Source organism: Chiloscyllium plagiosum, unplaced genomic scaffold (assembly GCF_037043375.1).
Source record: "Chiloscyllium plagiosum isolate Xiang-an unplaced genomic scaffold, Cpla_swu_hap1 HiC_scaffold_35, whole genome shotgun sequence".
NCBI classification, from domain to species: Eukaryota; Metazoa; Chordata; class Chondrichthyes; order Orectolobiformes; family Hemiscylliidae; genus Chiloscyllium; species Chiloscyllium plagiosum.
The window spans coordinates 14,667,176-14,693,119 of NW_028270173.1; the positions used below are offsets into that span (position 1 = coordinate 14,667,176).

A 25,944-nucleotide genomic window follows, 5' to 3' on the forward strand; every position below is an offset into this window, starting at 1 on the left:
AGTATGTCATATAGTTTTAGACTACCTTCCACAACCTGCAAGAGGAATCAACCTTTAGATTTCTACCTCATCCAGTCCCTCAAGGTCCTATAGCATCCCTCATTTCACCAAGACAGTCCTGCCCTACCATTCAAATCTCTTTGTTCTCTCATTTTGCTTCCAAGATCCCGGTGTTTCCCATTTCTCAACTACTCTGCCATTTTATCATTGTCAGTAGGCAATGGAATACCACCAACTGCACATACCCATCCAAACCACTCACCATTCTGATATGGTACTAGATCACTGTTCCTTCCTTGTTATTGTGGGCGATGTAGTGGAATTGCCTCCCTAATAGTATTGAGTGCACCACAAAAAAGGATTTCAGCATCACACCACATCTCAATCCAGCCAACTCAGCTAACCAACTTTCTGATCAGGCATGGCATTGATTATACCGTTTGGAAGTATTCCTGAGGGTTTTACCACTTAATCTCGGACCCCTAACTGCCTCTGCTCTCTCTCAGCCTCTCTCAACATTGGTTACCCTCAATAACCATTGTCAAGGTAAGCACCAGTCCCCAGCCAACCAGAAATTGAACAGAATCTTCCATTTCTGATTGGATGTTCCAATTGCTTATGCAAATTGGCAAAAATGGCAGGGTAGTTGAGAAATGAGATCTTGGATTCAGGGAATGAAAGTGTTGATAGAAAAGTCTTTACATGCCCCTAATGGTTTCTTTCTCATTGTGTTTGGCAGTCTGTACAATCCCAATTCCAGGAGAGTCTGGATTAATCCTGGAGGATCAGTGTCCTGGCTTTTCCCCCTGTGTTTCAGTGTGGATGCAGTAGAATAGAGAAGACTTCCCAACTCCGAAAATTCATTTCTGTTTTATTAAAAATATGGAGCTTAGTCCTTCAAAGATTAGAATAAGCAAATAACATCTTTTATGTAGTAAAACATTGAAGGCACTTCACAGGATTGGAATTGTACAAAACACATCAAGCACAATGGATCAATGATATCAGATGGTCATTAGCTCAGTCAATGGGACTTTAAGAGGTGTCTTGATTTTTGAAAATTTGGCAGAGGGTTATAGGTGGTTGAGAGATGATCCCCAATGATGAAGTGATTAAGAACAATGTCACCTCTCCAGAGGCCAGAATAAGAGAAACAAAGACTTTTTTTGGGGGGGGTGTCAGAATTCTGCGACTGGGGCAGAATACACTGATGGGAAGGATTGGTGACACATAGATAGATTTAAAAACAATAATGAGAATTTTAAAACCTGGGAGTCAATGCAAGTCAGCGAGCACTGGGGCCAGAGGAGAACGGGATTCGCTGCAAAATAGAGGACCCTCTGCAGTTTTGTGGACAACCTCAGGATTATGGAGAATAGAATGTGGGGGAACCTGCCAGGAACACACTGGAATAGTCAAGCCCAGAGGTGACCAGGGTGAGGATGAAGGTTTCAACAGTGGATGAGCTGAGATGGGTATGGAATCTGGGGCTGTCATGCCAGTGACTGACTATTGTATATCCATATCCATGGCAATATTCTGAGAGGAAGCCAATATTATGTCATATTTGACTTCAAGATTCCTGGCTCTTTAGTGAAAATGGAGTGATGTGGAAGTAGGCAGTCGTTTTGAGGGTGCTTGGAAGCTCATCTTTACATCAAATTACGAGCGGGCTGGAATTATTTGAGACTTTCGTCATTAAGGTGACACATGGATCTTATAACTCAGGAACTGCATTTGGAGTGGAAGTGAAAACAATGGGTTCACTCATCCTAAAACTTAACTGGAGAAATGTTCTTGCTCACTCAGGATTGACAATCCTACTAACTGCCTGATCATTTAGCATCAGAACAGGGGTCGAGAGAGCTGGGCAGTGAGGGAGAGCAGGGGATTGTCAATGTTCAGGGGAGAGTTTGTTGGATAAGGACACTAAGGGCTAGTCGCTGGCCAAGAGGGAATGGTGAGCAGTCTTAGCAGACAAGAGCAGGGACCCAATACTGTTACACTTTATGTGGTTCAGCCAGATCAGATGGCAAATGGTTAAACCACTTGTCTAACTCATCTGAATGCTCTAGGATAATAAGGCAGGGGTGAGGAGCAGATAGGGCTAATGGCCATGTTGACAGAGAGAGAACAGTGTGTTTATTAGAGACTGGGGCATTGAAAGCTGACGTGAATTGAATGAAAGGTCTCATATGTTCAGAACCATGGACCTTTGGAGCAGGTAGAAATTGTCTTTTGGATTGAAATTGCCAGAGGAGCTAAAATTCAACACAAAATGTGCAAGATGGCCTCTTACTGTGCTTAAAATAATTCATCTTTCTAAGTTTAGTCATAGCTCACTATGAGCTTTAAACATTTAGTTCAACATTCAACACTAACTGCAATGACAACTAAATTTGCTTTACAGAATGAGCAGATGTATTAATATTAGATAAAGGAGCATTTATTGCTCAAGCAGAGACAGGGATATAAACCTGTGCCCCAAGAGCATTAATCTGGTTACTAGTCATTACCAATAAATCATCATCTCCATTTATATCTGTACCATCTCAGCAATTCTCGTGTTTCCCCAGCTTCCCCTTAATCAGGTTACTATTCATTTCAACTGCTTCATTTGGAATTATTAGGAACTACTTTTGATTCATGGCACTGATTTTTGGTCTAGTCATCACCTTTCAAGTTAATACCTTCAAGATGGGAATGGGCCTGACTGGGGTGAGTGTGACCCATTTTCATGTGGGGGAAGGGCTCAGGGTGTACAAACTTCTTGTGTCAGCCACACAGGTGGATTCACTTCGCTGAGCATGACAAATCTTGTAAACCATTTAAAAATTATAATGGCAATATCCATGTCACTTATTGTCATTTTGTCCCCTTTGCAACAGTAAATTAGTTTCACTCCTTCTCGATCTTTATTGTCCAAGGCCCCTTGCGTAAGGAGAAAGTGAGGTCTGCAGATGCTGGAGATCAGAGCCGAAAATGTGTTGCTGGAAAAGCACAGCAGGTCAGGCAGCATCCAGGGAACAGGAGAATCGACGTTTCGGGCATAAGCCCTTCTTCAGGAAATGCGTAAGGCCTGCTTAACACTGGACAATGAGGAATTAAAGGGGCAGATTGTCCTTGAGTAAGGCCTGCTTGACACTGGACAATGAGGAATTAAAGGGGCAGATTGTCATCTCCTCCCTGGATCCCCAGGGACTGAAGAATGGATAGATCTTCTCCGTGAATTGCGCCATGAAGCTATGGATTAGCACCATGCAATCGGCATCATAGAAACGAACTGTCCCCTCTTCACGGTTCAGGTAGATGCCGATTTTCTGAGCCATAGTCTTGTACTCTAGGGTTTCAGGGCTTGTTGTATTGGCCTCATAGGTATCACCCCGCTTCCCGATGGACCAGTACCCGTTCTCCGGGCTCAGCGTGATCCACTCTTCCCTGGGGATGGACTCTTTGGCGACTCCCAGATCCCAGTCTGGCTTGTTGCCCACCAGCACCTCCCAGTATTGACTCCCGCTCTCGTACCCTTCTTCCGCGATCACAAAGAGCCGGGAGATGAACCTCTTTGGGTTTTCTGGAAATTCTTGCCAACTGTCACTGAATGTCACAGTCAGCCGGTTCTCGGAGATTATCAGGTAGGGGTTGGCGGTCTCTGGGTCGTAGGTCACAGGTACTGCCAACACAAAAGGAGGTCACAGGTCAGAAGGTTTTTGATGGCAACTTGTCCAGAAATCACTGATGCGAGTGGGAAACTGGGAAGGGGTTTAAAGAACCACAGCGCAGGAGAAGGCCATCCAGTTCATTGTGAGTGTGACAGCTTTTTTATAAAGTTACCTGATCAGTCCTCTGCCTTTTCCCTATGGTCTCAAGGGAGGTTGGAATGGATTGAGCTTTGATCAAGCCCTGTATGCCACACTGTGCTGGGCACTAATACACAAGGAGGACATGGTAACCTTGGAGCAGATGAAACCATAAAACCGAGGCGCGCAGGATTAAATCGATCGGATTTTATGTACCTTAGACGTAGAAAATGAAGGAATGTTCCAACTGACATGTTTAATATAATTATAGGTTTCGATTGGAGGGAGAGAAAGTGAAACACTTCCCTCTTTTTGTGTGTAGGGTGGTATATACAGAGAGACAGAATCTCAAACTCCAAACAAGGCTGTTCAGGTGTCTATCAGGAAGCAATTTCTCACACAAAGGGGAGTAGAGATCTGGAAGTCTTCCACGGAACATGTCATTGAGGGAGCCACAATTGAAGCAACATTTTTTAAAAATATCAAGAATGGCCTTCTTCAGTTCATGTGCGGAGATTGAGGCGATAGGGACAAATGGTATACAAACTGGATCAGTACCTGAGCAGACTGTGCCAGGTTTTAGTGGGTCAAGCAATGAATGATTGACTGGGGAATGCTCCTGCTGTTTACATGATGCTGTGCGATCTTAAACACCCAACTGCAGCAACTCTCAAAGGATGGCCTTCGCAGCTAAACACCCGCAGCACAGGCAGAGTTCTGGTTATCTTATACCTGAAAGGAGGGGATCAGAACTCCCAACAAGATTCCCAAGAAATGAGGGAGGAATGCGACAAAGTGACGGGAAAACCTTCCTCACCTGCAGCAGTGATGACCCTCTCGGCAGCTGAAAACACAGAGAATCAAAGTCAAAGGGTCATCAGGCAATTTCAACAACCCCCACCAATTCAGCTCGACTTGTTATTGCAGCAAATAACCACTAACACTCGCCACACAGCTTAATGTGTTCAACAAACATCAGGATCTCTTGAGGTCCACAAGGAGTATAAAGGAAGCGGAAAAGAACTTAAACAAAAAGTTAAGGGGGCTAGAAGGGGCCATGATGTATGCTTGGCAAGTACGAACCAGGAGAATGCCAAGGCATTTTATAGTAGCAAGAGGTTAGCTTGGGAAAGGGTAGGTCTGCTCAAGGACAAAGGAGAGAATTTGTATGGAGCCAGAGGAAATGGGTGATGTCCTTAATGTGTACTTTTCATTAATATTCACCAAGGAGATGGACATTAAGATGAGAGTGGGGGAGTGCATTGCTATTCTGGGGTTTGACAAGGGGGGGTGGGCATGGGGGGAGAGGGGGGGCACGGGGAGGCAAGTGAGGAGATTGCTGGGCCTTGACAGAAATCATTGTATCCTCTTTAGAAACAAGCAAGGCCCCAAAGACTGGCCAATAGCTACCTCTCTGCCCCCACCCCTTCTCCGGCCTATCACCCTCACCTCCTTCCACCTATCGTATTCCCAGCGCCCCTCCCCCAAGTTCCCTCCCCTCTACCCTTTATCTCAGCCCGCTTGGTACACCAGCCTCACTTCCTGAAGAAGGGCTTATGCCCGAAACGTCGATTCTCCTGCGCTCCTCGGATGCTGCCTGGCCTGCTGTGTTTTTCCAGCACCACATTTTTCAACTTCATCAGTTGGGTATTGAGTACAAAAGCTGGCAAGTCATGTTGCAGCTGTACAAGGCTTTAGGTCGGCCACATTTGCAGTACTGTGTACATTCTGGTCACTACACTATAGGGAAGATGTGGAGGCTTTAGAGAGAATGCAAAAGCAGTTTATCAGGATGTTGCCTGGATTGGATTGCATTAACCATATGGAGACGTTGGGCAAACTCGGATAGTTTTCGAGAGAGCTTCAGAGGATGATGGGTAACCTAATAAATGTATATAAAATTATGGTGAATATGGATAGTCCCAGGGTGGAAATGTCAAATACTAGGAGGCATAGATTTAAGGTGAGAGGGGAAATGTTTAAAGGACATTTGTAAGGCAATTGTTTTTCAAAAATGGTAGGTGGTAGGTACCTGGATTGCCCTGTCAGAGGATGTGCTAAAGGCAGAGATGATGGCAAAGTTTGAGAGGCATTTAGACAGATACACACACACACACACACGGAGGCATGTGGGATGAGTTTAGAATGCCATCATGGTGGGCAAGGACATGGTGGGCCGAAGGGCCTGTTCCAGTGCTGTACCATTCTATGTTCCATCATGCAGGGCGCAATGTTCTGGAAACATTGAAACAGTTATTACCTTTCTGCTAAAATGGAGGAAGGATTTTAGTGTTCCCACAGCAGAGATGTTGCTGATGGGAAACAGTTGAGTCCGTCTCAAGGGATGGGCTTTGTTGGATCAATGGGTTTTTCTGATTAGTAACTTTAGCTGTCAGGGTGAGGACTGAGGAGTCCCCTTCCTGGTGCAGGTATGAGGCTGAGTAACACACCAAAGGCTCACAGCCAGACTGATAACTCCCAGCTCTACCCTACACCTTCAACCAACACCATCACCAAACTGTTACACTGTAAAAGGATGCCATTCAGTCCACTGACACTAGCATCTATCATATGTTCAATAATATGGGATAACGCTCTACATAGCCCCTCTGTGAAAGTGGAGGGATTTGGTTCAGGATGGAGCACACTGTGGGGGTCAGAGATAGAGAAACACTGAGGATTTAATCAGTGCTACACCAGCTCAGTTAGACCTTACCTGTTTGACAAAGAACCTTCTCTCGACCTGTAATGAAGCAAAGATATTTTTATCAATAAAGCATTAGCTCAACATGATATCCAATCACAATAAGATCATCAGTCAGCAAAGCCAATTACACCTACTCCCATCTCCAAACACTGTCTGACCACACCCAGCCTCAGCCCGTCCATTGCTGAAACTCTCATCCATTCCTATGTTACCTCAAGATCAGGTGATCCTGATAACACTCCACCACAATCCCTCGGTAAACAGAAGGAGACAGAGAGCAACAGAGTAAGAGTGACAGAAAGAGAGCAAGTGTATGAGGGAACAGACACAGAGGGAGAGAGGCAGACAGAGGGAGGAAGGGTGAGAGGGAGAGGGCGAGGGAGATTGAGAGAGATAGTGAGGGAAAAGAGAGAGTGCGACACTCAGTGACGGAGAGAGGGAGGCAGTGGGAGAGAAGCAGAATGAGGACTATACACATCAGGTCATACAAATATATGCCTCAGGAAAGGAGCAGGATACTCAGTCCCATGGGTCTGTTCTGTGCATTCAATGGCTAATGGATTCATCCACATTTCCTCCGACCCTTTCTAATCACCTATTACCTCCTTCTCAGCAAGAATCCAGCAACCTCTGCCTTCATGGGATTCAAAGTCTGAAGTCACATGACAACAAATTATAGTGTGCCACATTTATTTGAAATGCTGCTCCTTCATCAGGTGAAGTCCTGGTGAAGGAGCAGCATTCTGAAAGCTTGTGATTTCAAATAAAGCCTGTTGGACTATAGCCTGGTGTCATGTGACTATGGGTTTTGTCCACCTCAGTCCATCACTAGCACCTCCACATCATGACAATCATAGTATTCAATTACTCTGCTTCCACAACTGTCTGAGGAAGAGATCATGATCCTTTGTGAGACTGACACATGACGAGAGGCTGAATCACTTAGGATTATATTCACTGGAGTTCAGAACAGGACTAGACCATGTTATTGCTGGAAGGATGTTACTGATGGAGATCGAAAGATGTGGGCTAAACTATTTAAAATTGAGATGAGGAGAAATTGCTTCACCCAGAGAGTGATGAGCCAGTGGAATTTGCAAACACAGACAGCGCAACTGAGGCCAAAACTTTGCATGATTTCAAGAAGGAGTTGAAGATAGCACTTGGGGCTAAGGGGATATTGTGAAAAAGTGGGAACAGGCTACTGAGCTGGATGTTCAACCATTATCAACATAAAGAATGTTTAAAATCACACGACACCAGGTTATAGTCCAACAGGTATACTTGGAAGCACTAGCTTTCAGAGTGTTCCTCCTTCATCAGGACAACCACCTGATGAAGGAAGAATACTCTGAAAGCTAGTGCCTCCAAATAAACCTGTTAGACTATAATCTGGTGTTGCGTGATTTTTAACTTTGTCCACCCCAGCCCAACACCTGCTCCTCCAAATCATAACAAAGAATGGCAGAGCAGGCTCGAAGGGCCGATTGGCCTACTCCTACTTCCTTTGTTTGTAAATAAATGCTGCAAGTCCACTGGACAGATACAGGCCATTCAACCTATCAGGTCTATCTCAATGATTTCCTCCAGCATTGGGAACATCTTTTCCATGTATACTGTATTGAACCTCCTTTCCAAATCTTAACAACTTTGATTTAGAAGGCTCCTTGGTTAATGGGTTTATCTTCTCAGCTTTCATTTTCCAATTCCAAGAAAGACAGAGAGAGAGAACATCAACATATATTTAACTTGCAGCTTAAGTTGGAGAAATGTACTCCGGTTCAGCCACAGAGACAGTGAGAATGAAACAGCGAAACATCTCTCTCATATTAGACTGAGAGTACCTTACCTAAATTAGCACGGGCATTGCCTGTGAGAAAACATAAAAAAGCAACTTAATTAGTGATGGGAGAGAAATAATCTTCATGCTTGAGCTTACAAATTGACAGAAAACTGGATCAAGAGAGGTTCTTATTGTCCAGGGAGAGACAGAGAGATCTTTCATTGAGGCTGACTTTGGATCTAGATTGGATCTTGGCCTAGATCTGACCTTGAATTGCCATCAGATCTCTGTCTAGACTTGGCCTGGGGCTTAACTCAGATCTCTGCCAGGACTAACACAGTATCTGGCTCAGAGCTGTGCCAGTACTACTGCAGTATTCTGTGGCCCACACATTTACCGTCCACTAAAAGACAGGTCGTTCCTGGGTTTGGGATCGGAATGTAGTAATCCCAATTAAAAAGTCAGAAACCAACAGAAAATATCCACTCAGTGAGGTGGATACAAGTCACCTCAGTGGTCAAGAAAAATCCTGAATTAGAAAACTCACCAACATCATTGTGAAGTTGCTCTGAAAAAGAAAAGAGAAAAGACATGTCAAGAATGTGCAGTTACCATCAGTTCAGAGGGTTTTTGCAGTGCATTTTACAGAACATACTGTTGCTACTGAGCACCAGGGGTGGAGGGAGTTAAGGACGTGATGCCAGTCAAATGGGCTGCTGTTTCCTGGAGGGTGTCAAGCTTCTTGTCGGAGCTGCATTCATCCAGGCAAGTGGGGAGTATGCTACCAATCTGACTTGCACCTTGTTAGTGGAATAAAATTAAAACTTGTAACAGTTCTCTTACACTTATAAATGGCAGAGATCATTATCTCTTTGATTTGAACCCTAGAAAGATGGTACCTGTCACTCAACTACAGACCTGGATCAGCGTCCCACTTATCTAAGACACCTCTGTAGGAGTACCTCAGGATGGTGTCCTAGGCCCGACCATCTTTACCTGCTTCATCAATGACCTTCTTTCCATCCGAATGTCAGAAGTGAGGATGGTGGCCAGTGATTGAATGATGTTTGGTACCATTCACAACTCCTCAGATACTGAGCACAGATCATGTTCAATTTCAATGGGATCTGGACAATATCCAGGATTGGACTGACAAGTTGGAAGTAAGAGTCACACCATGCATATAACAGACAATGACCATCACCAATAAGAGATAATACAACCAATGCCTCTTGAAAATTCAATGGTTTACCATCACTGAATCTCCCACTATTAACGTCCTTGGGATACCATTGAATAGAAACTCAACTGGATTCACCAAATAAACCCAGTGGGTACAAGAGAAGTTTCAGAGCCCAGGAGTTCCATAGTGGGATACTCATCTCCTGACTCCACAAAGTCTGCCCACCATCTAGGAGAAACAAGTCAGGGGTGTAATGGATCCTCCCCACCTGCCTGGATGAGTGCAGCTCGAACAATACTCAAGAAGCTCACACCATTTAGGACAAAGCAGCCCGTTTGATCAACGCTATAAATCGACAAGCACCCAGTCCCTCTACTACTGACACTCAGTAGCAGCCCTGCGTATTATCCACAATATGCACTGCAGAAATTCACCAAAGATCCTCAGATAGCACCTTCCAAACTCACAACCTTTTCCATCTAGAAGGACAAGGGCAGCAGATACATTACAGCATCATCACCTTCAAGCGCCCATCCAAATTACTCACTATCCTGACTTGGAAATATATCATTGTTCCTTCAATGTCGCTGGGACAAAATTATGGAATTCCATCCCCAAGGACATTGTGGGTCTACCTGCAGCACATGAGCTGCAGCAGTTCAAGAAGCCAGCTCACCACCACCTTCTCAAGGGCAAATAGGAATGGAGGCAATAAACATGCAGGCAACAGCAGCAATTCCCACGTTCTACGAGTGCATCAAACAAAACTGGCTACAGCTCTGGGACACAGTGTCCCACTGGCTGCAGGGGCCTCCCTGGGACACACTGTCCCATTGGCTGCAGGGGCCTCCCTGGGACACACTGTCCCACTGGCTGCAGGGGCCTCCCTGGGACACACTGTCCCACTGGCTGCAGGGGCCTCCCTGGGACACACTGTCCCATTGGCTGCAGGGGCCTCCCTGGGACACACTGTCCCACTGGCTGCAGGGGCCTCCCTGGGACACACTGTCCCACTGGCTGCAGGGGCCTCCCTGGGACACACTGTCCCACTGGCTGCAGGGGCCTCCCTGGGACACACTGTCCCACTGGCTGCAGGGGCCTCCCTGGGACACACTGTCCCACTGGCTGCAGAGGCAAAGAGCTTTTCAACAGTAAACTTCATTCATTTTCAAGCATAATACTGTGGAACCCTCTGTATGATACACGTCTTGGACTGAGTGCTCTGTGACCCTCTGGACTCACCAATTGTCAAAGGATGAATATTTGTGAGATCGAGGGAACACTTTCAACAGAAGATGGGAAATGGCTGAACTGATTCTTACCTGTTCGTTTTGATAAATCTTCGAAGTCTGCAATGAAAAGATTAAAAATGAATGGGCATCTGTGCTCAACAACAACAAAAACTCTGTACTTAGAGAGAGTCTTTAATATAGTAACACATCCTGAAGTGCTTCACAAGAGTGTGTTATTGAACAAAATTAGACAGTGAGCCAAATAAGGAAATACTAGGGCAGCTTTTCAAAAGCATGTACGGAGTGGTAGGACTTTGGTCGTCTTTTCAGAATGCTGGAGTGTCAGAGTGGGTCTTTCAAAGCTCAAGGCCCAGGCATCAATGATGGAGTGATTAAAATCCAGATTCCAAGGTTGTGCGAGACTGGGATCCAATGGTTGTCGGCGAACACAGAAGCTGAACACGAGTTAACTATTGGCAATTGACCATTAACCATCAATGAGGTTTGGCAGTCCAGCTCAGGATCAAGGATGGTGAATTAGAATACAAAGATTTTGGATGTTCAATGAGATTAGGATCTCTCATGCTGCAATGGTGGTGCCCCTACCTCTGATTCAGAAGCCTTGCATTCGAGTCCCAACTGCACCAGAGGTGTGCCACAACACATCGGGACAGGTTGATGAATAGAATCTGGAAACTCAGAGTACGATCCTGGCCTCAGAGTCAGAAATCAGAGATCAAATCCTACTCCAGGACTGATGATCACAGAAGGGACATTCATAAGATGAGTGACTATTAACCTGTAAATCCTTCTAACATCCTTACGACAGGCGCTGAGATTGGGAGAGTCGCTTGGTTGGTCACATTACATGCAGAGAGATCCCCTTCAACCTACAGCCTCTCACAACCAGTTCCCAGGAAAAACTGAGTTCTAGGAATAGACTTGGGCAGCCTTGCACACTGAGGAGCATACTAGGGGGATAGAAATCATAGCTCAGCTACACAAAGCCCTGGTCAGACCTCCATATAACACTATGTTTAATTCTGGGCACCACATCTTAGAAACATGTGTTGGTCCTGGAGGCAGTGCAGAGTTGATTTACCAGAATGATACCAGGAATCCAAGTGTCAAACTGCGAGGAGAGATGACACAATTGAGGGTTGTTACTCCCTGGAAATAAGATGGGTAATGGGTATTAGATCAAAGTTTTCAAGATATTAAAGGGAACAGTGAGTAGTCGGTTCTGTTAGTTAGAGAGACTTGGGCTAGGGAACAGGGGGTAGAAACTAGGACCTGATTTCTCCGGAATAAAATTTAGAAATGCGTCTAAGCACAAAGCTGGAGGGAGCTTGGAATTCTCTTCCACAACCAGCAACCAGTACTGAGTCATCTGTTCATTTTGATTGATAGATTTTTGCTGTCCGAAGGGACACGGATCAAAGGTAAATGGAGGTAGGGCACAGATCAGCCGCTGACTGGTGGGACAAGGCCTTCTGTTGCTAACTTTCTAAATCATTTTGAAGATGTGGACACCCGGACTTCTCTCTCAGTGAATTGTTGTGGAGATGGTGATGAAATGTCTTCATCAGTGACTTCCAGGCTCCATCAGAGAGCTTCGCTAGTGGCACATGTCACAGGTGGGCCCAGATTTAAGAGAAGACCAGACTCCAGGCTGGGTATAGGTTCCCCTTCACTGAACATTTGAACAAGGAGCAAATTCAGCCCTTCAAGACTGTCCCACCATTCATTAAGTATCACCATTAGTAGCTGTATTCACTGAGCTGTCTACATCTTTTTCACAAAAAACCTCACCAATACTTCTCTACGATGAATTATTTTACCTGTCACTGACGTAATATGATCGGATTTCACGGAATCCACGTTCCCAACATGCCCCTGCGTGGGACTAAACTCACAATCTCCTCGATTGTCAAACCCAGAATCTCAGTTGAAACTTTATTGCTGGAACAGCACAGCAGGTCAGGCAGCATCCAGGGAACAGGAGATTCGACGTTTCGGGCACAGGCCCTTCTTCAGGAATGAGCAGAGAGTGTTCAGCAGGAGAAGATAAAAGGTAGGGAGGAGGGACTTGGAGGAGGGGCGTTGGAAATGTGATAGGTGGAAAGAGGTCAAGGTGAGGGTGATAGGTCGGAGTAGGATGGAGGCGGAGAGGTCAAGAAGAAGACTGCAGGTCAGGAAGGCGGTGCCGGGCTGGAGGGATTCGGCTGAGACAAGGTGGGGGGAGGGGGGATGAAGAAACTGGTGAAGTCCAAGTTCATCCCCTGTGGTTGGAGGATTCCCAGTCGGAAGATAAGACGCTCCTCCTCCGACCGTCGCGTTGTTGTGGTTTGGCGGTGGATGAGTCCAATGACCTGCATATCCTCGGTGGAGTGGGAGGGGGAGTTGAAATGCTGTGCTACAGGGTGGTTGGGTTGGTTCGTCCGGGTGGCCCAGAGGTGCTCTCTGAATCGCTCCGCAAGTAGGCGGCCTGTCTCCCCAATATAGAGGAGGCCACACCGGCTGCAGCGGATGCAGTAGATGATGTGGGTGGAGGTGCAGGTGAATCTGTGGCGGATATGGAAGTTTCCTTTGGGGCCTTGGAGAGAAGTGAGGGGGGAGGTGTGGGCGCAAGTGTTGCACCTCCTGCGGTTGCAAGGGAAGGTGCCGGGAGTGGAGGTTGGGTCGGTGGGGGGTGTGGATCTGACAAGGGAGTCGCGGAGGGAGTGGTCTCTACGGAAAGCTGATAGGGGAGGGGAGGGAAATATATCTTTGGTGCTGGGGTCTGTTTGGAGGTGGCGGAAGTGACGGCGGATGATGCGCTGTACATGGAGATTGGTGGGGTGGTAGGTGAGGACCAGTGGGGTTCTGTCCTGGTGGCGGTTGGAGGGGCGGGGCTCAAGGGCGGAGGAGCGGGAAGTGGAGGAGATGCGGTGGAGGGCACCGTCGACCACGTCGGGGGGGAAATTGCGGTCCTTGAAGAAGGAGGCCATCTGTGTTGTACGTATTTTGAACTGGTCCTCCTGGGAGCAGATGCGGCGGAGACGAAGGAATTGGGAGAATGGGATGGCGTTTTTACAGGGGGCAGGATGGGAGGAGGTGTAGTCCAGGTAGCTGTGGGAGTCGGTTGGTTTGTAGTAGATGTCCGTGTTGATTCGGTCGCCTGAGATAGAAACAGAAAGGTCTAGGAAGGGGAGGGAGGAGTCCGAGACTGTCCAGGTGAAAGCTTCCTTGAAGAAGCTCTCTGCCTCTCTCTACAAAGATTTCAGTGAGTCCCTCTCTCACTGCACACCCCAGGTCATCTCCTCTGCACAGAAGCTCTTCAGCCACATTCTGAAGCAGACTCGTTACCACATCCACATCTCCTTTCTCAGCATCTGCCTACGGAACCGACTGATCCCCCATGGACTCCAGATCACCTTCCGACTAACACAATTTGGACCCAACCAGGACTACCAGTACCTGCAACAAATCCGCAGCCTCCAGCAACGGACCTCCCTCCGGATCCTCCACTCCACGCTTGCAGCCATGCGCCGGTACCTACATTCCCTGCAACTCGACCTACCCCAGCTCAGGACAACTCTCTCACAGACCTGTAAAGGACCTCTACTGTTCTTCATTTACAGAAGAATCCATAGACTGAACAAACAGTTCTTTCTAGCCATATCGGAAATTAAAGGCAGTGAGTACCAAAAACTTTCATGCACTTACCCCCAAACTCCGGATTCCTCAACCGTTCCAGAAACTTCCATCGGCCTCCGTAACCAGTCCGGCGCCATTACACACGCGGCCGCTACAGCGCCCGCGGTAATAGCCGCAGACGCCGCCGACGATGACGTCACTTCCGCCCCCACCGACCTCGCAACCTTCATGATCGCGGCCCAAACAACCGCCTCCGGGATCGCCGCACAGACAACCTGCTCTGCGATCGTCATGAAGACAATCACCAACAGATTGGCGACCTCCGCGGCTATGGGGAAGAACTCTGTCTCCGTGGTCGCCGCAGCTACTTCCGCCCCCAGTGACGTCAGCAACCTACATTTGGACCACATCGCCGCATGTGTCTCCGCCCCCCCGCCGCGTTCCGTCACCACGCCTAACCCCGCCCCCCCGCCGCGTTCCGTCACCACGCCTAACCCCGCCCCCCCGCTGCGTTCCGTCACCGCGCCTAACTCCGCCCCCACGCCACATTCCGCCACCACGCCTAACTCCGCCCCCCGGCTGAGTTCCGTCACCGCTCCTAACCCCGCCCCCCTGCCGGTCTCCATCACCATGTCCAACTCCGCCCCCACGCCGACCTCTGTCCCCGCCCCCAGGCCTAACCCCGCCCCCACATCCAGCTCCAGTCCCACACCAGGTCCGAGCTCCCCGCCCTGCCGTGTGTTCACCATCCCTCCAGACTTGCCCCTCTCTGAGGATGAATGATCAGTCCTCAGCAGAGGTCTCACCTTCGTTCCCACACGTTCTCGGGTCAATGAATTCAATACACGGAGTGACATCGAACAATTCTTCCGCCGCCTTCGCCTCCGTGCCTTCTTCTTCAATCAAGACTCTCGCCCACCCTCTGACGACCCCTTCTCCCACCTCCAACACACCCCGTCCACCTGGACACCCCGTGCTGGCCTCCTACCTGCCCTCGACCTCTTCATAGCAAACTGCCGCCGCGATATTAACCGCTACCTGAACTCCCACACCCCTCCCACCCACTCCAACCTCTCACCCTCGGAACGCGCAGCCCTCCACTCCCTCCGTTCCAACCCCAACCTCACCATCAAACCAGCTGACAAGGGAGGCGCGGTAGTAGTTTGGCGCACTGACCTTTACACCGCTGAGGCCAAACGCCAGCTCGCAGATACCTCCTCCTACCGTCCCCTTGACCATGACCCGACACCCCACCACCAAACCATCATCTCCCAGACCATCCATAACCTCATCACCTCATGGGACCTCCCATCCACCGCCTCCAACCTCATAGTCCCACAACCCCGCACCGCCCGTTTCTACCTCCTGCCCAAAATCCACAAACCTGACTGCCCCGGACGACCCATCGTCTCAGCCTGCTCCTGCCCAACCGAACTCATCTCGGCATACCTCGACACGGTCCTGTCCCCATTAGTCCAAGAACTCCCCACCTAAGTTCGTGACACCACCCACGCCCTCCACCTCCTCCAGGATTTCCGCTTCCCCGGTCCCCAACGCCTCATCTTCACCATGGACATCCAGTCCCTGTACACCTCCATCCCCCATCACGAAGGACTCAAAGCACTCCGCTTCTTCCTTTCCCGCCGTACCACCCAGTACCCTTCCACCGACACCCTCCTTCGACTGACCGAACTGGTCCTCACCCTGAACAACTTTTCTTTCCAATCCTCCCACTTTCTCCAAACAAAAGGAGTAGCCATGGGCACCCGCATGGGCCCCAGCTATGCCTGCCTCTTCGTAGGGTATGTGGAACAATCCATCTTCCGCAACTACACTGGCCCCACCCCCCATCTTTTCCTTCGCTACATTGATGACTGTATCGGCGCTACCTCGTGCTCCCACGAGGAGGTTGAACAGTTCATCCACTACACTAACACCTTCCACCCCGACCTCAAATTCACCTGGACAGTCTCGGACTCCTCCCTCCCCTTCCTAGACCTTTCTGTTTCTATCTCAGGCGACCGAATCAACACGGACATCTACTACAAACCAACCGACTCCCACAGCTACCTGGACTACACCTCCTCCCATCCTGCCCCCTGTAAAAACGCCATCCCATTCTCCCAATTCCTTCGTCTCCGCCGCATCTGCTCCCAGGAGGACCAGTTCAAAATACGTACAACACAGATGGCCTCCTTCCTCAAGGACCGCAATTTCCCCCCCGACGTGGTCGACGGTGCCCTCCACCGCATCTCCTCCACTTCCCGCTCCTCCGCCCTTGAGCCCCGCCCCTCCAACCGCCACCAGGACAGAACCCCACTGGTCCTCACCTACCACTCCACCAATCTCCATGTACAGCGCATCATCCGCCGTCACTTCCGCCACCTCCAAACAGACCCCAGCACCAAGGATATATTTCCCTCCCCTCCCCTATCAGCTTTCCGTAGAGACCACTCCCTCCGCGACTCCCTTGTCAGATCCACACCCCCCACCGACCCAACCTCCACTCCCGGCACCTTCCCTTGCAACCGCAGGAGGTGCAACACTTGCGCCCACACCTCCCCCCTCACTTCTCTCCAAGGCCCCAAAGGAAACTTCCATATCCGCCACAGATTCACCTGCACCTCCACCCATATCATCTACTGCATCCGCTGCAGCCGGTGTGGCCTCCTCTATATTGGGGAGACAGGCCGCCTACTTGCGGAGCGATTCAGAGAGCACCTCTGGGCCACCCGGACGAACCAACCCAACCACCCTGTAGCACAGCATTTCAACTCCCCCTCCCACCGAGGATATGCAGGTCATTGGACTCATCCACCGCCAAACCACAACAACGCGACAGTCGGAGGAGGAGCGTCTTATCTTCCGACTGGGAACCCTCCAACCACAGGGGATGAACTTGGACTTCACCAGTTTCTTCATCCCCCCTCCCCCCACCTTGTCTCAGCCGAATCCCTCCAGCCCGGCACCGCCTTCCTGACCTGCAGTCTTCTTCTTGACCTCTCCGCCTCCATCCTACTCCGACCTATCACCCTCACCTTGACCTCTTTCCACCTATCACATTTCCAACGCCCCTCCTCCAAGTCCCTCCTCCCTACCTTTTATCTTCTCCTGCTGAACACTCTCTGCTCATTCCTGAAGAAGGGCCTGTGCCCGAAACGTCGAATCTCCTGTTCCCTGGATGCTGCCTGACCTGCTGTGCTGTTCCAGCAATAAAGTTTCAACTTTGATCTCCAGCATCTGCAGACCTCACTTTCTCCTCGAAAAAACCCAGAATCTCAACCTCCTATAGCTCGTCCCTGTGGCAATTCCAATTTTCACAAATTATAACCAAGGGCACCAAATAAGCAACAGGAAAAGTCCTCAAGGAAAAGACAAAACAAAAGATCTTGCCAAAGATATCAGCATCCACCCAAAGACAGGTCCTCAGTTTAAGGTACTATTGGGAAGATGGCATCGAGGACAGTGCAGTATTCCCTCAGGATGACCTAGGAGTGAGAATCTTGCCTCTATGCCAGAATCTCTATACAGTGGATTTTTAGCCCCTGAGCTGCTGAGGAACCTTAGGGATGTGAAATTTAATAATTGGACCAATGTCATACAAGTGACATGGGATAGCTAAAGGGGGAAAGAGGCAAATACTTAAATGAAACTTGACATACCTTTGATAGTTGGACGTTTTTGCAGCTCTGAAAGAGAACAGATACACAGTGTGACTATGATACACTATTAATTTTACACACACACGCATATACTATCAGATGCATTCCTGTAATGGTACACAGTCATGCAATCAACACAATACTTCTTGCATTGTGAGTCAAATCCCACCCTCCCCCCCAGTTAATCAGAGCCTATTGTAAAATACTAAGTGGCAAATTTTCCATCACTCTCTGGATACACAGTTCCACCAGCTGGAATACATTCTTCCCTACTGCACACCCTCCCCCAACACCACCACATCAGAATCCAAAGCCCCAAAGACCCTTTATGGATGTCTGTTCATAATTTCTATAATGTGACTTTAATTCAAGTACAACATATTTTTCTTCCCCCACTTCAACTTTGAAAGTGGCAAGATATTGTTTCCTAATGGCGCCGAGTAACAAAATGGTTCAATTGCCTCTGAATTTTCTCAAAATAGTACCTGTGCATGATTCAATAAAGTGCTGTAAATAAGAATGGTGCACTGACACAAAGATGGCGTTCTGTCTCACTATGGCAACCAGTGCCTAAAATGCCTCACTTCCAAAAAAAACTGCCATCTCACAATTACCACAATTCCTTTAAATGGCACCATGTGTTAAATTGTCACTCTATTTTAAAGCGGGGCCTCTTCTTGTAATGACAACCCCTCTCAAAATGGGCCCTTTTTTGTTAGTGACTAGTACATCATACCTTTTATCTGTTTCTGCTGTTTGTACTGATAGTAACCGGCAGCTGCCAGCAATCCAAGGAGCAAGATGAGAAACAGGATGAAGGCGATGAAGAAACGTGACATTCTGGGGAAAAATTCATCTGGAAGAGGAATCAAAAGAAAGCTCAATTAAATGCAAAGTTATCAATTGGATTGCAGCTCCAATCCTCAGTCACCCCCAAGGAGGCTCCTTGTGTCACCAACAAAGTCTTCCCATCACCAAATCTAATCCACCCACAAGTGGGAAACTGATTAAGAGTGCACAACTGTGGCCATCTTGAACTCTGGCTGTTTAGAAGTCTACATCATCAGGGAACACTCTGTAAGTTAAACATGTTCCCAGGAGGTGGGTGGGTCAGTCAAGATTGTGAGTCATAGATCAGCTCCCCCTCTTCCTAGTCCTGGAATCATTGAGGGCAAGTGTGAAAAGGAACTCTGCCCTGATGGAGACCAAGCCTGATTCTGGATTATATTTACACCACAGTAGGAGTCAATTCAGCCCGTCCAGCTTGCACTAGCCTAATCATCCTCCTAACCTTGAATAGAAGCAAAATACTGCAGAATTATGAAAACTGAAACAGACACAGAGAGAATGCTGGAGAAACTCAGCAGGTTTGGCAGCATCTGTAGACAGAGAAACAGTTGACATTTTGAGTCCGCCATGACTCTCCTTCAGAAAAGCAGATGACAAAGTCAGTACAGAAGGTGTGAAGAAATTTGAAAAGGTGGGACCCAAATGGTGACCTCAGAGGGAATAGAACACTCGCCATTAGCTTCATGCTACATCACAAACAAGGCATCTGGTCAACTGAGAGCTAACCACAGGATGTTCCCATGTATCTGCTGCCCTTGCCCTTCTCAATGGTAGTGGTCAAGGATTTGGAAGGTGACATCTAAGGAGCCTTGGTGATTTACTACATGCATCTTGTAGACAGTACACACTGCTGCTCCTGCATGTTGATGGTGGAGGGGAGTGGATGTTTGTGGATGTGGTGCTAATCAAGTGGGCCACCTCATTCTGGATGGTGTCAAACTGCTTGAGTGTTGTTGGGGCTGCACCCATCCAGGCAAGTGGTGAGTATTCCATCACACTCCTGACTTGTGCCTTGTAAATGGTGGACAGGCTTTGGGGAGACAGGGGTGAGTTACTCATTGCAAGATTCCTAGGCTCTGACTTTGGGATGTAATGCTTCCTTGGGACTCGACTGAAATTCCCTCTGGAGAGCAACCACTGACATCACCATAGAATTTAAATCGGCAGTGAAAATTTTCAGGAGTTTCATAGTCGCACTAGAAAACGTGCGATCTCCCTTTTCTGCGGCCAAGTGCACAGGCACCTCACTGACCTGGGATGCTGAGGCTGCTCTGCCGTGAGCTCTTTAAGATGGCACTCTTCACTAAACACCTGAAGGTGTTGCTCGAACCAGCTGTCACCTCAATGCTGCTTGAGACTTTGTACAGGCCATCCACTGTCTTCGTCGATGTCATCCTCGACCTCTCCGTCATGTTCGTGCCCTTGCCATCTTCCCAGTGCACCATGGGAACTGGGTACCAGCTGGATGAATTACAGTGCAGCCCGATTTCATCGTGCTGGTATCCTTCCAATCGTATCACAGGACGCTGGCCGAAACCTACAACAAGAAGAATCATTGGTCATGAGAAAGGAAAGACTGGGGCAGACTGAGGCCACGAATTTTATTTTATTCGACGCTAACTCTCTCTGTGAAAACAGACCAAGAGTTTAAGCCAGTCTCTTCGCAAACTTAGTGTCACGCTTGATGGAGAGCTGTATTTGCGCCCTTAGCTTGCGACGCTCACTAAAAACAAACATTTCCATCTCCGCAGCCTCACCCCATTTCACCTGTTCCAGCTCATCCTCACTGAAACCTTCTTCCTGATTCCCTTAGCCCTGCCTTTGGTATGTCCTTCCCACATTCCACTAAGTGAACTTGAGGTCATCCAAAATTCAGCTGCCTGTGTCTTCGATCAAAAAACTAAAGTAGATGTAACATAGGTTTGGCATTCCCTCTGAGGCAACAGTATCCTCCCTTAGGTCAGGAGACCACAACCAAACACGATACTCCAGATGTGGTCTCACCAAGGCTCTTACAGCCGGAGTAAGACATCCCTGCTCCTGATCTCATACCCTCTCACTGTGAAGACAAACTTACTATTTACCAAGAGAAACCAAGTCACTTTGCACATCAACAACTCACAATCCAACACCATTGATATCATACTTGGCCAACCTGTTTTTCCCATCATGTACAATGTCACAGTTATCCACCTTATCCTGCAGTGGCCACACATTTGCCCATTAACTCAACTTCTTTAAATCTCCCTGAAGGCTCTTTGCTTTCATCCCTCATCATTCATCAGCTCACCGGGTTGTTCCAGCTCAGGCAGCAGGGTAGGGTGAGTGAGGGAGGGGGAAGAGAGGGGGAAGAGGCTGTGGAGGGAGGTGTAAGAGGGGCTGAGGGGTTGGGAATGGTGGAGAGAGGTATAAGGGGAAGGCAGTTTTGAAAGGGGTGGAGGTGGTGTAGACGGGTTGGAGGAGGTATAGAGGCGTGGAGGAGGAGTGGGAAGAGGAAGGTCAGAAGGACATAGAGAGTGAGGAAGTGGGTGACAGAGCGAATGGGTTGATCCCACGGGCAGCCAGTCCCATGGGGACTTACTAGTGGCCTTCAGCTTCATGGGTGCCTGCTCAATGAATCCCCTAGACTCAACCATGCAGAGGTAATCTCCTTCATCCTGCAGCCGGACATCTCGCAGTCTGAGAGAGACATTCCCCTGGTTAAGCTCCTGCTTAAAGAACTCTGTCCTGTTCCTGTACGCCGGAGCAGGCTGTTCCTCCACATTCAGCCCAACGACGTAGCTGTGGATGGGCATGTGCTGCTCAGAGTCACTGCGAGCCCATTCTATCTTCATGCCCGATAGGGGTTTCTCTGGGATCAGCTGGCATTCCAACACTGCCACCCCACCTACCGAGGCAATGATTGGAGTTTCCGGGCCAGTGACTCGGAACACATCTGTAAAGAGGTGGGGAGAAGGAACAAATGGTCAAACCACTCATTAATAAAAAAGCAAAAACAATATAACTATTGTGTCTTGTTATGGGCCAGACCAGACTGCCTCAAATATGTTAAGAAGGTAGGCTAGACAGCAAAGTGCCATGTTCCAGATGCAATATGATTGGTCAAACCATGCAACATTAAGCCAAACAAAATTTATTCAAACACTACAGTTAAAGTGCAATCAAAGAAAAGAGGACTTGGAGTGCAGAATACAGTGTTACAGCTGCAGTGAAGGTGCAGAGAGAGAGAGAGGTCAGAATTAACATTTGAGAGATCCGCTCAGAAATGTGAAAATCACTCTTCCCAACCCCTCTCTCTTCCTTATTTAAGATGATCCAGAAATTCCCTATCTCTTTGACCAGATTTTAGATTACCATTTTTGATGGCACACGGTTTCACATTCTGATTGGTAGCGCTCGTTGGACAAGGACAAACAAGAGGTTTCATCAATATTCAAGACTAACCTCCTACACTCTCCAAACAATCTCCTGGCTGTTCCACAGGCTTTGCTCGGATTAGGAGTGCAGTGTGGGAGAGACAGCACTGCAGGGCAAGATGCAGATCCCTGTAAATACAGATAGACTCCCAGGGGACACCCTGTAAATACAGACACAGGCCCCGTGGGCACCCTATGTAAGTACTGACATGCTCTTTGGGAGATCTCTGTAAATACTGACACAGTCCCAGAGACTATTGTAAACACTGACACCCTTCCCAGGGACACCCTGTAAACACTAACACCCTTCCCGGGCACACCCTGTAAATATTGACACACCCCGAGCCCACCCTGCATCCGGGGATGCACAGAAGAGAGCCTGTTAAAGCCAGGAGAGCTTAAGGGCTTTAAAAATTAGATGGCTTTCACATGGCAAGGACTGTACAAAGGCGAAATATGTTTGAGGAAGTTAACAGGGAATACATTGTGTAGTTTAGCATATTAGTTAGAAGCTAAGTAAAAGGTAAAATTGCCATAGTCCCAGGGGACCACAAAGCCACACTCTCATTGGAATTTAACCGAAGTTGAGTTTAACCTGAGCGTCACCACACCTTAGGTAAGGGGCGAGAATGAGAATGCAGGACCTTGATGGTGACCTCAGTCCATTCTGATTGAACCTGTACTGTTGGCATTACTGCACCAAAATGTTTAGTTGATGCTGATTTTGGTTTGTTTCGAACCTCCTCAAAATGTGAAAGCGTGTGCAGCGACCCCTCATAAAGCTGGCTGAGAAATCGTCATCTCTTTTTAAAAGTTTTTGTTGTTCTCTCCGGGATCCTAACTGAAAGCCATCGGCCTGTCTGAAGATGACCTCACGGGTCGGTATGGAGTGAGGCACCGAGGGAGTCTCACCTGCCAGTGCAGAATGGATCCTGAGGAGGAGAATCAGACACAGCGCCCCACGCTCCATGCTCCCAAACACCTTCAGCAAAGCTCAGAAGCCTGTCCGTGCTAGCCCTGAAAGACAAGAGATTTTTATCAAGATTCAACACTAATCTCCTTCACGGATTCACATGATCTCGCCTTGCTAACCAGTGTATCACGCGGAATGCCTTCGTAAACTCTGTACAGACAACGTCCACCGCACTACCTTCATCAAAGAGTTAAAAATCACACACCAAGGGGCGGCATGGTGGCTCATTGGGGTGGTATGATGGCTCAGTGGTTCGCACTGCTGCCTCACAGCACCAGGATTCCAGGTTCATTTCCGGCCTCAGACGACTGTCTGTGTGGAGTTTGCGCATTCTCGCCGTGTCTGCGTGGGTTTCCTCCCATAATCACCTGTGCAGGTCAGGTGAATTGGCCGTGCTAAATTGCCCATAGTGTTAGGTGCATTAGTTAAAGGGAATCTAATCTAATCTAAACCAGTTTATAGTCCAATAGGTTTATTTGAAACTACAAGCTTTCAGAGAGCTGTTCCTTTTGTCAGGTAGCTGGTGGGGCAGGATCACATTATTTATAGTAAAATATCAAAGTGTCATACAACTGATGCAATGTACTGAATAAACCTGAATTATTGTTAAGTCTTTGAGAGGTTAGTGGCCACAAGAGAAAATGACTTAGTGGGAAAACAAGGGCCTGAGAGAATTCCACAGGCCTGGGTCCAGATGCCCTGACTGTTGGTTTGAAGTCCTCCCTCATCGCCCTCTGTCTATCACTGGCCACTCAAACCCGACAGTGTGACCGAGCTTTTGCCGGGGCCCTGGGGTGACATTCATCGCTAAGGTCCAGCAGCATTGAAGACTTGTGATCTGGTCATACTTATTGGGAGGTTTGGCTGCTGTTTTACTTTATAACGAGCTACACAGCAACACTGCATCGATTGTAAAGCGCGTCAAGAAATCGATGGGCGCTATAGAAATGCAAGTCGTTCCTGTGTTCCCCTTGGGATTAGCACGGGGGTCGGGGGTGGGAGAGGACTTCGAGAATTTATTAAACTTCGATGCACAAACTAGTCCGAAAGCTTATTTGGGGTAGGGAGACAGGGTTAGGTTAAGTACAGACGGAGTGACGTGACCCGATCGTTTCAGGGCTGGCCCGGGTGGGGACTATAAGGGGTCTGTATCACAGATGATCCTGAGTCCCCAGGAACCCTGACCTGCCCTCAGAGTCTTTCAGGCAAATACCCCTTTACAGTGCACGACGCAGCCGCTGACCTGAACCCTGCCCTTTGTAACTGAACAGAGAAGATGGGATCTGTTTCTGTTCTGTCAACCCGGAAAACGGAGAGAATTCGACATCGTAACCCCCTGGTAATGATACAATCGGCCAGTCAACACCCACCCGCTGCTTCATCAACTGCCTTCCTTTCTTTCAACACGTTATTTTTTCTTACTCTGGGCCCGTCGATTCTCCGCTGAAAAGTAAAGCCAGCGAAATCTTCAACAGTTTCACTTTTAAACATCCGTCGGAAGACGGAAAACGTACTTTATCACAGAAGTGAGCGAATCCGGGGACAGCCAGTGGTTCAAATCCCTCAGCTTGCCTCCTCTCTGAATTTGTGTCCTCCCTCCCACATTCACTGAGCCAGATAAAGTGAAGCAATTGGATTCTTTTCTGTCCTTCATGAAGCGCTTTCTCAGCCCACCTGTTCGATAAAGGGTTTTACTCCAATGTAAAGTCACCATATTACTGCGAGACGACAAGGGCTTGTTTGTTATTAGAGAAAGAGACGACTACTGGGGCCTTTATCTAAGGTTCGGTGTCCCTCAGGTGAAGGGAGAGGTTGAGAAAGGGAATCCTTCCTGCTAACCTCAGCGGGTGGGGGGACTGAACCCACGGTCTAAGTATCACGCAGTCTGGCAAGCCAGCCACTGACCTAATCCACTTCCCACACTCCATTATAACCTCACGATCAACTGGACGAGGCAGTTCAGCTCATTGCGTGGGTTATTATTTCAAATATATACTTTATTCATAAAAATGTATCTGTATTAGACACACAGCCACAAACGAAGTTGGATTCTGTACAGTAGCATATCAAGGAAACAAACACACATTGGAATTTGACTCCAATCTAACAAATTGTTATTTGAACCAGACTATATTTATGTGCATTTGAGGCACTGAGAGAGTTCCACAACTGAACACACCCCCAATAACCTTCAGCAGGAAGACCTCAGACAGTGGTCTTTCCCCACTGGGCCTTGGTGGCAGCTGACCAAGCTTTCGTGCACCCCTCAGGACATAGTCCTGGACCTAGGAATGTGCCAGTCTGCAACACTCAGTCCAGATTAGAGTGGTGCTGGAAGAGGTCAGCTCCTTGTTCTGGAAGGCCAACATGTTTCAGGGAGAGTGTCTTTCACTGAGTCCCTTTGCAAGTGGGATCTTTATAATAGCACAGGAGGATCTCACATGGAGTTGGACTTCCAATACCATGTGACTGTGACAGACATTTCCTCCCCCCCCCACCCAGACTCAAGCTAACTGCAGCCTTCCAGATAGCTGTCCTTAGTGTCCTCCTCTGTCCTATGTCCACATAGGACTAACCACAAGCTTCTTCCGGTCTCATCTACCCTAGTCATAGCCAGAATATGACTTTGAGTGGTAGCTCTTTCCGCTCCCTGAGATTAGCTCTGCAGTCCCTGATGGATTGGGTCTTGTGTCCTCAGGT

At 48.2% G+C, this 25,944-nt stretch overlaps 1 protein-coding gene across 3 annotated transcripts; it reads right to left on the reverse strand.

Moving 5' to 3' along the window:
* Positions 1–851: 851 nt before the first annotated feature.
* Positions 852–25,681, reverse strand: LOC148140093 (butyrophilin subfamily 3 member A1-like). Of its 3 annotated transcripts, none has more exons than XM_087979293.1 (12): positions 24,759–25,681; positions 23,184–23,288; positions 21,437–21,790; positions 20,108–20,392; positions 18,743–18,862; positions 18,007–18,033; positions 10,796–10,822; positions 8,838–8,858; positions 8,357–8,377; positions 6,517–6,543; positions 4,618–4,644; positions 852–3,673 (listed from the first exon to the last, which is right to left on the reverse strand). In XM_087979293.1, exons 2-12 carry the CDS (start codon positions 23,239–23,241, stop codon positions 3,105–3,107), a joined length of 1,536 nt encoding a protein of 511 aa, XP_087835419.1. In that variant the 5' UTR covers positions 23,242–23,288; positions 24,759–25,681; the 3' UTR covers positions 852–3,104. The 3 variants fall into 3 exon arrangements, with proteins under 3 accessions (XP_087835419.1, XP_087835418.1, XP_087835417.1); XM_087979292.1 differs by having other exon boundaries at positions 24,667–25,681; XM_087979291.1 differs by lacking the exon at positions 24,759–25,681 and adding an exon at positions 24,615–24,742.
* Between the last annotated feature and the right edge of the window lie 263 nt (positions 25,682–25,944).

Coding starts and splice junctions, on each gene's coding strand:
- LOC148140093 (XM_087979293.1), bottom strand. CDS start 23,241: ATGGAGCGTGGGGCGCTGTGTCTGATTCTCCTCCTCAGGATCCATTCT. Junction 21,791..23,183: donor GATCCATTCTGCACTGGCAG/GTGAGACTCCCT, acceptor ACCTCTTTACAG/ATGTGTTCCGAGTCACTGGC. Junction 8,378..8,837: donor GCAACTTCACAATGATGTTG/GTGAGTTTTCTA, acceptor GTTTTCTCACAG/GCAATGCCCGTGCTAATTTA.